The sequence below is a fragment of the Rana temporaria genome, chromosome 3 (assembly GCF_905171775.1).
Source record: "Rana temporaria chromosome 3, aRanTem1.1, whole genome shotgun sequence".
In the NCBI taxonomy this organism is placed as follows: Eukaryota; Metazoa; Chordata; class Amphibia; order Anura; family Ranidae; genus Rana; species Rana temporaria.
This window is the reverse complement of record NC_053491.1, coordinates 432,400,744-432,412,777: the sequence shown is the minus strand read 5'-3', so window position 1 is coordinate 432,412,777 and position 12,034 is coordinate 432,400,744. Positions and strand designations below refer to the sequence as shown.

General features: G+C 43.6%; 1 protein-coding gene across 3 annotated transcripts in view; it reads right to left on the bottom strand.

Moving 5' to 3' along the window:
- LOC120933250 (GEM interacting protein) overlaps positions 1–10,312 on the bottom strand; it is a 101,141-nt gene extending 90,829 nt beyond the window's left edge. The window contains exons 1-2 of one of the 3 annotated variants that reach the window (XM_040346355.1): positions 10,223–10,312; positions 9,669–10,142 (exon numbers count right to left, since the gene is read on the bottom strand). In XM_040346355.1, the coding sequence (XP_040202289.1) occupies positions 9,669–9,867 (199 nt within the window). In that variant the 5' untranslated portion in view covers positions 9,868–10,142; positions 10,223–10,312. Of the gene's footprint in view, positions 1–9,668 lie in introns of all 3 variants that reach the window. The other 2 variants (XM_040346357.1, XM_040346356.1) reach the window with 2 other exon arrangements.
- Between the last annotated feature and the right edge of the window lie 1,722 nt (positions 10,313–12,034).

The window sequence follows — 12,034 nt, the reverse complement described above, 5'->3', positions numbered from 1 at the left end:
CTACTGAGTGTATGGTAAATGTTTAGCTTGAAGAATGTTAATATCATTTTAATCTCTAAACTGAGGTATATTATCAACATATCAGAGGTATACTGTAGGTGTGATAGCACTGGAGCAATGGTGATATTGTTGGATATAACATAAAATTCCGTCTTCCCAACACATGCCTCGTGAGCGTGTTCGCGCGCCCCGGGAACTCGATGTTCCAGGGCGGCCCACGATTGCGGTCGGCAAAGGCAGAACAGGGGGGGGTGCCTTTGTAAACAAGGCATTCCCCTATTCTGCCTAGTGACACTGTCACTGATGGCTGTTCCCCGTGATCGGGAACGGTCATCAGTGACGTGTAGCCACGCCCCCTAACAGTAAGAACCACTCCCTAGGTTAATGTGCCATGAGGTTGCAGTGTATGAGGACCTTGTTCTGGTCTTGAGCTACTGTTTCTCTGATAGATAGTCTGTAAGGCAACACTCAGATGCCAAACTTTGTGGTCAGCAGTTTGCAATGTGTCCAGATTTTTGACAGTTTGGAGTTGATTTACTAAAACCGGAGAGTGCAAAATCTGGTGCAGCTGTGCATGGTAGCCAATCAGCTTCTAACTTCAGCTTGTTGAATTAAGCTTTGACAATAAAACCTGGAAGCTGATTGGGTTTTTATGCAGAGCTGCACCAGATTTTGCACTCTCTAGTTTTAGTAAATCAATCAACACCCTTGGATCAAGCCCTTACATAGGTCTCCTAAATGTTTCTCATCATGAGTCCAATCGGATCCACAGTTTCAGCCCTGAGGAAGGTAGAAACATTTCCCCTGAAATGCATTGGCTTCATCTAATACTATTATTCAATAAACATTTTGATTTGACCTTTGATTTGTCATGAACTTTTGGACTCGGCTCTCCTCAAACAACCATGTATAGTGATAAGAGTGGCGCTAGTCCGCACATTAACCCAAAAAATACAATCTTAATTAGTGAATATTCAAAACATATATCTATATATAATATCACAAGTGTGATAACAACATCTGTGCAAAAATGTATAAATTATAAGAAAGTGCTAGTGCATTACAAAGTGCAGTGCAAACAATTGTATTGTGCAATGTTATTAAAATGGTAAAAATATTTATTTAGTTTTATACTCAGAATTAGTGATAAAGAAAACGGAAAAAAAATAAAAATAACAAATTATTCCATTTAGAAAAAATGTCTCTGCTTCTAAGTGCATCAAGTACTCCACCACTGTGTGAATCTTTCACCGCTCTCACCAAAATGGACTCACCAGATGGATAAAATGGTAAAATCATGAACCAGCAAGAGAACCACAGTGTTTCCCCCAACGATCTCCAATTTACGGTCAGAATCCCCTTACACAAGTCACAGTAAATCATGGGGAAGACGTCACGCGACGAAACGGACGTAGGGCAGGGCAAGGACGCTGATGACATCGCTCATGCTTGTGGTCTATGACAGGTCAGAACAGGCTATTATTAGCTTTGCGTGTTACTCTCTAGTGACAGGTAGGCATTCGTCAAACGTGCATGGATTACAGAGGTTTTTTAATTTACCTGTGAGATGGTTTTACGCTATGGGAGCCTCCTTCCTTCTGTTTTGTCTTTCCCATGATTTACTGTCACCTATGTAAGGGAAATCTGACCGTAAAACGGTGATTGGGGATCGTTTGGAGACACTGTGGTCCTCCTGCTGGTTCAAAATTTTAAAATTTTATCGATCTGGTGAGTCCATTTTGGTGAGAGTGGTGAAGGATTCACACAGCGGTGGAGCACTTGATGCGCTTATAAGCAGAGACATTTTTTTTATAAATTAAATCATTTGTTATTTTTATATTTTTGCTGTTTCTCTTTATCATTATTTTCTTATTGAGTATAAAAAAAAAGCACTTTAATGATATTGCACTTGCACTTTGATATGCACTTGCACTTTCGTATAATTTATACATTTTTGCACAGATGTTGTTATCACACTTGTGACATTGTATATAGATATATGTTTTGATTATTCACAAATTAAGATTGTATTTTTTGGGTTAATGTGTGGACTAGTGCCACTTTTATCACTATACATTGTTTTTTATTGTTTTCTTACAATAATCAGAGTAGCAGCTGTCCATTTGAGCACATTTCTGTGGCGCTGTTATTTTTGACACATTACTCCTCAATACCCACCCCAAAGTTTGGCATACCATATATCAGGCCACTTTGAAGTTAACCTCAATAGACTTTGGTCTTTGTAGGCACCCCAAACACTCGATATCACCCAAACGAATTCACTAGAACCATGCTATAAAATTGTAATAAATATTTTAAAATGCTAACAGCAGAGGCACTTGTTTTCAGGTTAAAGAATATGGTTTGAGATGCCTTTTTTTCCGCTGCTGTCACCCTATGAAACCAGAGCAGGGCACATATGATTAATATCTTCAGTTCCTCTTCATGGTGAGACAGACTGACCATGTTACACAAAGATTTTCCAAAGCTTAAAAATGTTTCTGGCAGCATTAATGAGCATTTATGATGTTTGGAACGACTCTAAAAACCCCCTAGGGTATCCCAAGATCGCCCAGTGCTCTCTGATGCATTGTATTAGATGTCCATATGGGGGTAAGATTGGGCAGCTTGTGTCCATTCTTGGAATGCAGCCCATCACTTCATTATGATCTATACAATTCTTGCTTTTTTCTAAACTTTTTGTACCTTTCGGAATCTACCTTGTACATTCATTTATGATAGCAGTTCCACATTTGTGTAAGAACAATTTTTATATTTAAAGATTGGAATAAATGCCGTGCATGGTTCATGTGTAATACATGCCTTTGCCAAAGAATGTAGTGTAACTTACAATCATCTGCATACAATTGTCAGACTAAAAATATTCTGATTGCTGTGTGTAACCTAATTTTCTTGTAAAGGTCATTGTCAGTTGGCAACTTGAAACCAAGGAACTATAAATCCCAATATGCCGTATTGGTCAATGGAAAGCCATTGGTTGTTAAATTGTAGACTAGGACAGATTTGTTTACCCCTTATGCCGCGTACACACAATCTGGCTTTTGCCCGACCAAATGCACATCAGAATTCTGACCGAATTCCATCAGAGTAAAATAGAACATGTTCTATATTTAAACTCATGGGAATTTCGGATGGAATTTCTCCGATGGGGCATACACACGGTCGGAATTTCCTATGGAAAAAGTCTGTCTGACTTTTTACATCGGAAATTCCGATCGTGTGTACGGGGCTTTATTTGGCAGGGATGCCATGGTTTAAATATTAAAACAGTACGGCCGGGTACTAACGAGCAAACATGTACGATGAAAGCGGTCCGTCGGACCGTTTTCACCGTACATGCCTGCCAGAGGGCTTCTGTACGATGGTTGTACTAACCATCGTACAGAAGTCCGCGCGTAAACACTACGCGGGGCGTGTCCGCGTCGTCGCCGCGACGATGACGCGGCGATGACGCAGCGACGTGGGCGGGCCTGCCATTTAAAGGCTTCCACGCATGCGTCGAAGTCATTCGACGCATGCGAGGGACGGCGGGCGCTCGGACATGTACGGTAGGTCTGTACTGACGACCGTACATGTCCGAGCGGGCAGGATTCCAGCGGACGGTTTTAAAACACGTCCAGGAATATTTGTCTGCTGGGAAAAGGCCCGGCAGGCAAATGTTTGCTGGAATTCGGCCCGCTCGCGCCTACACACGACCAAACATGTATGCTGAAACTGGCCCGCGGACCAGTTTCAGCATACATGTTTGGTCGTGTGTACGGGGCCCTAAGCGCATAAACAATTTTTTTTTTTTTTGCAAGCAATGCTTGCTGTTCAAGCATGGCTTACATTAACCACTTAAGGACCCCTTCACGCCGATATACGTCGGCAGAATGGCACGGCTGGGCACAAGCACGTACCTGTACGTCCTCTTTAAGAGCCCAGCCGTGGGATCGCGAAGCTCCGTGACCGCGGGACACGCGGACCCGATCGCCGCCGTTTACCTACGTTCCTGCCTGTTCCCCCTGCTACCTTGCTGCCAGCCTGTTGCCGAACCTGCCTGTACCTGAGACGATGTTCCTGCCTACTCCTCCTGCTACCCTGCCGCCAGCCAGTTACCGAACCTGCTTGTATCTGACCTTGCTCCAGTATTTACCTGCTTGGCACTTGTGTGTCTACTACTCCAGTCCATCTGCCTGCACCTGCCTGAGCTCCAGTTCCCAGTCTGACAGCTGTTCCCAGGACCGCTCCAGTTCCTGTTCCAGTTCCGGTCCAGCTCGCCTACCAGCAAGTTTGCCAGGCTCTCGTGCGACTCTGCACTCCTGCGCCGCCTGTCTTCCCTATCAGGGGCCTCGAGTCAGAGGTGTAAGGGAGGCCTCCCTCTGCATACCAGACTGTTCCACCAGGTACGTGACAGTACCTCCGAGATTGGTTTTGGACAATATTGAGTTAAAAAATTCCTAATTTCCTCTGTCCTTCTCGCTGCTTGGACCGGATTCTGACTCGAGGGCTTCAAATTGTATAGTTCTGTATAATATTGCTCAAAACATTTTGCAATGTCCTCGTTCCTAGATAGGGTTACGCCGCGTTGGTCCAGAATCTGGTGAATTGTGTTGGAAGGTCTAGAGGCTCGTACCACCCTCGCCAGAAGTCTCCTGCACTTATTGCCCTGTTCGTAAAAGACTCTCTGGTGTAGCACATAGCGCCTTCTCGATCGCTTCCCTAGTTCCTCCAAGCAGGGAGCGAGTGTGTGAGAACTCCTGCAAAGAGTATTGCGTAAGGGAGGCTTTATGAGAGGCCTCCAGCCACCTAATCTTATCCGTTAAGTTCACTATAGTCTCCTGGTGTTGTTTTTTTAGCTTTCGCTGCCTGGGCCATAAGTTCCCCCCGAATCACACACTTGTGGGCTTCCCACAGAGTGAGTGGGGACATGTCGGGAGAGGCATTATCCACAAAGTAGTTGCGAATTTTAGATTTTAGGTGTGCAGTGAATTCTGCATCCTTAAGCAAGGATGAGTTCAGTCGCCAGGTCTTAGTCCTGGAGACCAACTCTGGGAAAGCCAGGGTGACCAAAATGGGGTGATGATCAGATAGAAACATAGGGTCTATCGTAGCTCGAGTATGATAGGTTAGGTCAGGTTGGGAAAGGAAGAAATAATCTATATGTGAATATTTTTGGAACGGGATTGAGTAAAAAGTATAGTCTTTGGTCGAAGGGAACGTATAATGTAATGCAAGTCCCTGAAGTTGTAGTTTGATTTGGCGTAGAGCTTGGTAGGGTAGCAGGGTGGTACCTGAAGAAGTGTCAACCTCCGGATAAAGTCACCCCCCAGAAGAACCATGCCCTCCTTGAATGAAAGCAGGATGTCATTGATCTTCCTAAACAAGTAAACCTGGTGCTCATTTGGGGAATAAATATTCGCCAAAGTTAGAGGCCTTCGATTTTTTTTAACAAAAATAGGTAGAAGAATACGAATCGGCCTAAACTGAGGAAAAAAAAGATTTTTTTTATATCTTTTTGGGAATATTTATTATAGCAAAAAGTAAAAAAAATATTGAATTTTTTTCACAATTGTCACTGTATTTTTGTTTATAGCGCAAAAAATAAAAACCGCAGAGGTGATCAAATGCCACCAAAAGAAAGCTCTATTTGTGGGGGAAAAAAGACGCCAATTTTGTTTAGGAGCCACGTCGCACGACCACGCAATTGTCAGTTAAAGCGACGCAGTGCTGAATCGCAAAAAGGGGCAAGGTCCTTAACCTGCATAATGGTCCGGGTCTTAAGTGGTTAATAGGGCCCTAGTTGTAGCCCCCAGCTGTCACTGGAAAGTCTGTGTGACCGGGCACTGATCGTTTGGTGAAGTGTAAAGATTTATTGTTGCCTATTTGCCAGTGTCTTAATTGGCTGGTCCTAAAAAGTAAAAAAAAAAAATCATTAAAAATTGGGGCAGACTTAATAGACCACTAGGTCTTTTTCTGCCATCACTCTTCTGAGTTTCTCCTACAGGAAGTCCCAGTGCTCATATAATATGTTACAATAGAGGCAAATCTCTCCGACACCTCGTCCACAGGGAGACATCTGTCAATCTTTGGCCATCCTTGGGGCCTGTGTTAACTGGCTTTTGTTCGCTTCAGAACTACTTCTTAAGTGGTTCTCAGTCTTATGCAGATGACCCTCTTGTGACATGCATTTGACCTGCTTCAAGGCAGCTTTGCATTCTCATAGGCCTCGTACACACGACCGAACATGTCCGCGGAAACTGGTCCGCGGACCAGTTTCCGCGGACATGTTCGGTCGTGTGTAGGGCCGACCGGACAATTTTCCGGCCTAGCAGACAGGTTTCCAGCGGACAAAAGTTTCTTAGCATGCTAAGAAACTTGTCCGCTGGAAGCCTGTCCGTCGGACATGTCCGATGGTCAGTACGACTCATCGGACATGTCCGCTGGCCCGAGAACCCGCGCATGGCGTCAAAGTGATTTGACGCATGCGTGGAAGCATTGAACTTCCGGGTTTGCGGACGTGGCGGCGTCAACGTCACCGCCACGTGACCGCGCTGTCTGTCCGCTGGGATTTTGGTTTGATGGTGTGTACAACCATCAGACCAAAATCTCCGAGCGGACATGTCCGATGAAAACGGTCCGCGAACCGTTTTCATCGGACATGTTCGCTCGTCTGTACAAGGCCTTAGACTCAGGCCCTTAAGCTGATGTCAAAAGCATGCTGCATTTACGTATTGAGGCTTATCAACACAAACCCTAAGTTTGCCAAATTTTGGAATCCCCAAATACACGCTCGAAATTTCCGACAACAAATGTTCGATGGGAGCTTTTTTTTTCAGAAACAAATAATAATGAATAAAACAATGCTTCTGTATAGATGTTCTTTATCAAGGAAAGTGTCAAATTCGAACATTTAAGACCATTCTTGAAAAGCGGGAAGCTGGTATTAATTATTGGTATCCCACTTTTTGAAGGGTCAGGCCAATAAAAAAAAACGTGGTACAATTTTTTTTTACAACATTTAAGAAAGTAAAACTGGGACAAAAACAAGTTGTTTCTCTAAGGCCTTGTACACACGATAGGTTAACCAGAGGACAACGGTCTGATGGACCGTTTTCATCGGTCCAAACCGATCGTGTGTAGGCCCCATAGGTTATTTAACCTTAGGTTAAAAAAAAGCCAACTTGCTTTAAAATTAACCTATGGATTCCTAACCGATGGGAAAAAAACGATCGTTAGTAGGCACGTCTATCGGTTAAAAATCCACGCATGCTCAGAATCAAGTCGACGCATGCTTGGAAGCATTGAACTTAGTTTTTTTCAGCACGTGTGTTTTACGTCACCGCGTTCTGACACGATCGTTTTTTTAACTGATGGTGTGTAGGCGCGACGGACCATCAGTCAGCTTCATAGGTTAACCTAGGACAACGGTCCTTTAGACCGTTGTCCTCTGGTTAACCTATGGTGTGTACGAAGCCCTAGACCCCTTTCACACTGAGGCGGTTTTCAGGCATTTTAGCACTAGAAATAGCCTCTAAATATCGCCTGAAAACTGCCTCCCATTCATTTCAGTGTGTCTTTTCACACTGGGGCAGTGTGCTTGTGGGACGTTAGGAATAGTCCTGCAAGCAGCATCTTTGGGGGCGGTTTGGGAGCGCTGTATACAGCACTCCCAAAACGCCCTGCCCATTGAAATAAATGGGCAGCTCTTCCAAAGCGACTGAAAAGCGCTTTGGAATTGCCGCAACATGGGCACTTTTAACAGTTTCTTTGGGGTTAATAGCGACCCGCTAGCGTCTGAAAATCACTGCTTAAATAGCGCTAAAGCGCTGATAAAATAATCGGCGATAACGTGGCCGTGCCCCCAGTGTGAAAGGGGTCTTAGATGGGTAAGAGATAATGTGATGAATTTTTCCAGAAGATAATAGATAAAATCTGATTGGTCAAAATGTTTGACAATACAGAATTTGTTTTTTGTTTTTTTTCATTGTATCCCGACAGAGGCACACACTGCTATCAGAATACACTGATCAGTAGCTTCCACTGATTTGCTGCAGCCACTGATCAAGGAGAATTTTCCAACACATCCAATTGAGAACAGTAGATCAAAATATTGACTTCTGTTGAGTAGGGTTAGCCACATACTGATTGAAATTTGACTGGTTGCAACTGGGCCAGCCAAATTCTGATTAGTATTTGGCAAGAGTTGTAGAGAGTTGTCATAGGAACAAGTGTCACAATTGGAGGATTTCCCAACATTTTCAATCTCAATGACAATGGTCACCAGGAAAAATAGAGAGTTGAATCTCCCCAGATAGGAACACAGCATTAAAAACCTTTGATTCCACACTTCAATCAAAACTAGGAAGAATTGCCTTTACATGCACCTCAATCTTGACATTTCAGTTTAACACATGAAAAGTTGAATCAACCACAGGCCCCTTCTTCTACTTGGTATTAAAGGGGTTGTAAAGGTTTGTTTTTTATTTTATAAATAGGTTCCTTTAAGCTAGTGCATTGTTGGTTCACTTACCTTTTCCTTCCATTTCCCCTCTAAATGTTTTTTTTCTTTGTTTGAATTTCTCACTTCCGGTTCCTCCTCAGTAAGCTTGCCCCCATTATTCGAGTCGTTCTGGCTGGGGGTTAGTCAGCGTGCCCGTTCCCTCCCTTGGGACTACATCCCTGCGGGAACACAGCCTCTCCCCGCAGGGATGTAGTCGACTCGAACCTTTACAACCCCTTTAACGAACCTCAACTAACCTTTACAACCCCTTTAACGAACCTCAACTAACCTTTACAATCCCTTTAACGAACCTCAACTAATCTTTACAATCTCTTTAACGAACCTCAACTAATCTTTACAACCCCTTTAACGAACCTCAACTAACCTCTACAACCCCTTTTTCGAACCTCAACTAACCTTTACAACCCCTTTAACGAACCTCAAATAACCTTTACAACCCCTTTAACGAACCTCAAATAACCTTTACAACCCCTTTAACGAACCTCAACTAATCTTTACAACCCCTTTAACGAACCTCAACTAACCTCTACAACCCCTTTTTCGAACCTCAACTAAGCTTTACAACCCCTTTTTCGAACCTCAACTAACCTTTACAACCCCTTTAACTTGCTGCATGGAAATACTCTCTTCCTGCTTGGAAGTCTTGCTCCTCCTGTTACATTCTACCTAATATAAAATAAATATACAATGTTAGAGCCGGTTTACACTGGGGCGACTCATCAGGCGACTCAGCCGCCTGACAAGTTGCGTCCTATTGTATTCAATAGAACCGTTCTAATAGGAGCGACACAAGTCGCTCCAACTTAGAAAAAGGTTCTTGTACGACTTCGGGGGAGACTCGGGGTGACTTGCATTGACTTCTATACAGAAGTCATTTTGCAAGTCGCCTCTGAAGTCGTCTTCAGGACGCCTTGCCGAGTCGCCCCCAAAGTCGTGCCGCCCCAGTGTGAACCGGCTCTTACAGGATAAGTGAGACTCTTTTTAAACCTCACCACCGAAGTTCCCAAGAGATGTAAAAAATTGCTGAGTTACTCAACTGTCTTGTATCCAAACCTTCCACTGGCTGCTGAAATTGAACTATCTACTGCATTGTTTTGGTGATCATGAACAGTTGACCACTTCAATCTCTCCCCAGCTCTCTCACCTGACCCCTGGTAGATGGCTCTCATCTCTTGCAGCTTCTGGTCTACTTTCCTGAGCCGAAAGCAGAACTGGGCCAATTCTGGTGAATTCATTGGGCGACATTCACGCCCCATCCAGGCTGAGTGGCAGAGAGCAGTCAGGTAGCATTCCTCTGCATGGTATCTTCTTGGTATTGCCCCAACCACCCCTGCAAAGTTCATGTCCTGGGCTGTAAAGAAGGGTCACCACTCACCGCAAACAGATGAGTCTTACTGTGTTCGCGAAATTTTCATTTTTTGGAAAAAATCTCCTGTTCTGATTTCATCCGGTTTCGTTGTTTGGATGGTCTACAGACCCGTCTCTCAAATCATCCCTTAACTGACAGCTGATAGGATGATTCCAATTCTTCTTTTTCCATAAACTTCATTTTCTCAGTTGACATCCTTCTCATCATTCCCTTCTCAAGTCCTCTGACAGCAGAGCTGGAAATGAAATCCTGCCGATGGAATAGAAGGAAATTATTCTCACACAAGATGTGATCAACCTCCAATACTCCACCCAGTCCTCCTGACTTACTATTCATCAATCTCACATAAGCAATAACTGTGGCTTATAAAGTTGATACTCATTCTAAGAAATGAGGGAAATGAGGTTCACGCGCGTGGAATCTAAAGCCAAACCAAATGTGAGTGACAAATGGAAACGCCTTAATAACTCTGTCACTGATGCTGAACAAAGTGGCAGACGGTAAGGAGACGGAATATGACAGGAGATGATAACGCCAGAGTGTCATTAGGGGATACGCTGAGATACCAAGATTCAGCTAAGTGGGCAAAGACCTTCTAGAATTCCGAGAGGTCCACATATTGCTTGGCATTTGTTCAACTATTACCACCAAGAGTTAAATTCCCGTAACAGGTGTGTGCTGGGATTTTAATTATCCTATTAATTATAGATAACCTGCTAAGCAGGATAAGTAAGCTAACCAGCCCAACATCTTTCCATAAAAGGACCAGGAAAAATAAATAAAAAAATAGTTTGTTTTATGTAAGAGAGCCTATTATGCCAATCACAAATCTGCATGTAAAATTTCCACACAAAACTTCACATATGTGGAATTAAAGGGGTTGTAAAGGTTTGTTTTTTATTTTCTAAATGGGTTCCTTTAAGCTAGTGCATTGTTGGTTCACTTACCTTTTCCTTTGATTTCCCTTCTAAATGTTTTTTTTCTGAATTTCTCACTTCCTGTTTCTTCTCAGTAAGCTTGCCCCCGTCACCTGGCTGGGGGTTAGTCAGCCAGAACAGCTTACTGAGGAGGAACAGGAAGTGAGAAATTCAGACAAAGAAACAAAACATTCAGAAGGGAAATCAAAGGAAAAGTTTAGTAAACCAACAATGCACTAGCTTAACCACTTGCCGACCGCCGCATGTATATGTACGTCCACAGAATGGCACGTACAGGCATATGGACGTACATGTACGTCCCCGCCTTTCCGCGGGTCGGGGGTGCGATCAGGACCCCCCCGCTACATGCGGCGGTCGGATACCCGCGGGGAGCGATCCGGGACGACGGCGCGGCTATTCGTTTATAGCCGCTCCGTCACGATCGCTCCCCGGAGCTGAAGAACGGGGAGAGCCGTGTGTAAACACGGCTTCCCCGTGCTTCACAATGGCGCTGCATCGATCGAGTGATCCCTTTAATAGGGAGACTCGATCAATGACGTCAGTCCTACAGCCACACCCCCTACAGTTGTAAACACACACTAGGTGAACCCTAACTCCTACAGCGCCCCCTGTGGTTAACTCCCAAACTGCAACTGTCATTTTCACAATAAACAATGCAATTTAAATGCATTTTTTGCTGTGAAAATGACAATGGTCCCAAAAATGTGTCAAAATTGTCCGAAGGGTCCGCCATAATGTCGCAGTCACGAAAAAAATCTCTGATCGCCGCCATTAGTAGTAAAAAAATATTTTTTTATAAAAATGCAATAAAACTATCCCCTTATTTGTAAACACTATAAATTTTTGCGCAAACCAATCGATAAACGCTTATTGCAAATTTTTTTACCAAAAATAGGTAGAAGAATCGGCCTAAACTGAGGGAAAAAATAATTTTATATATGTTTTTGGGGAATATTTATTATAGCAAAAAGTAAAAAATATTGCATTTTTTTAAAAATTGTCGCTCTATTTTTGTTTATAGCGCAAAAAATTAAAACCGCAGAGGTGATCAAATACCACCAAAAGAAAGCTCTATTTGTGGGGAAAAAAGGACGCCAATTTTGTTTGGGAGCCACGTCGCACGACCGCGCAATTGTCTGTTAAAGCGACGCAGTGCCGAATCGCAAAACCTGGCCTGGGCATTTAGCAACAAAATGGTCCGGG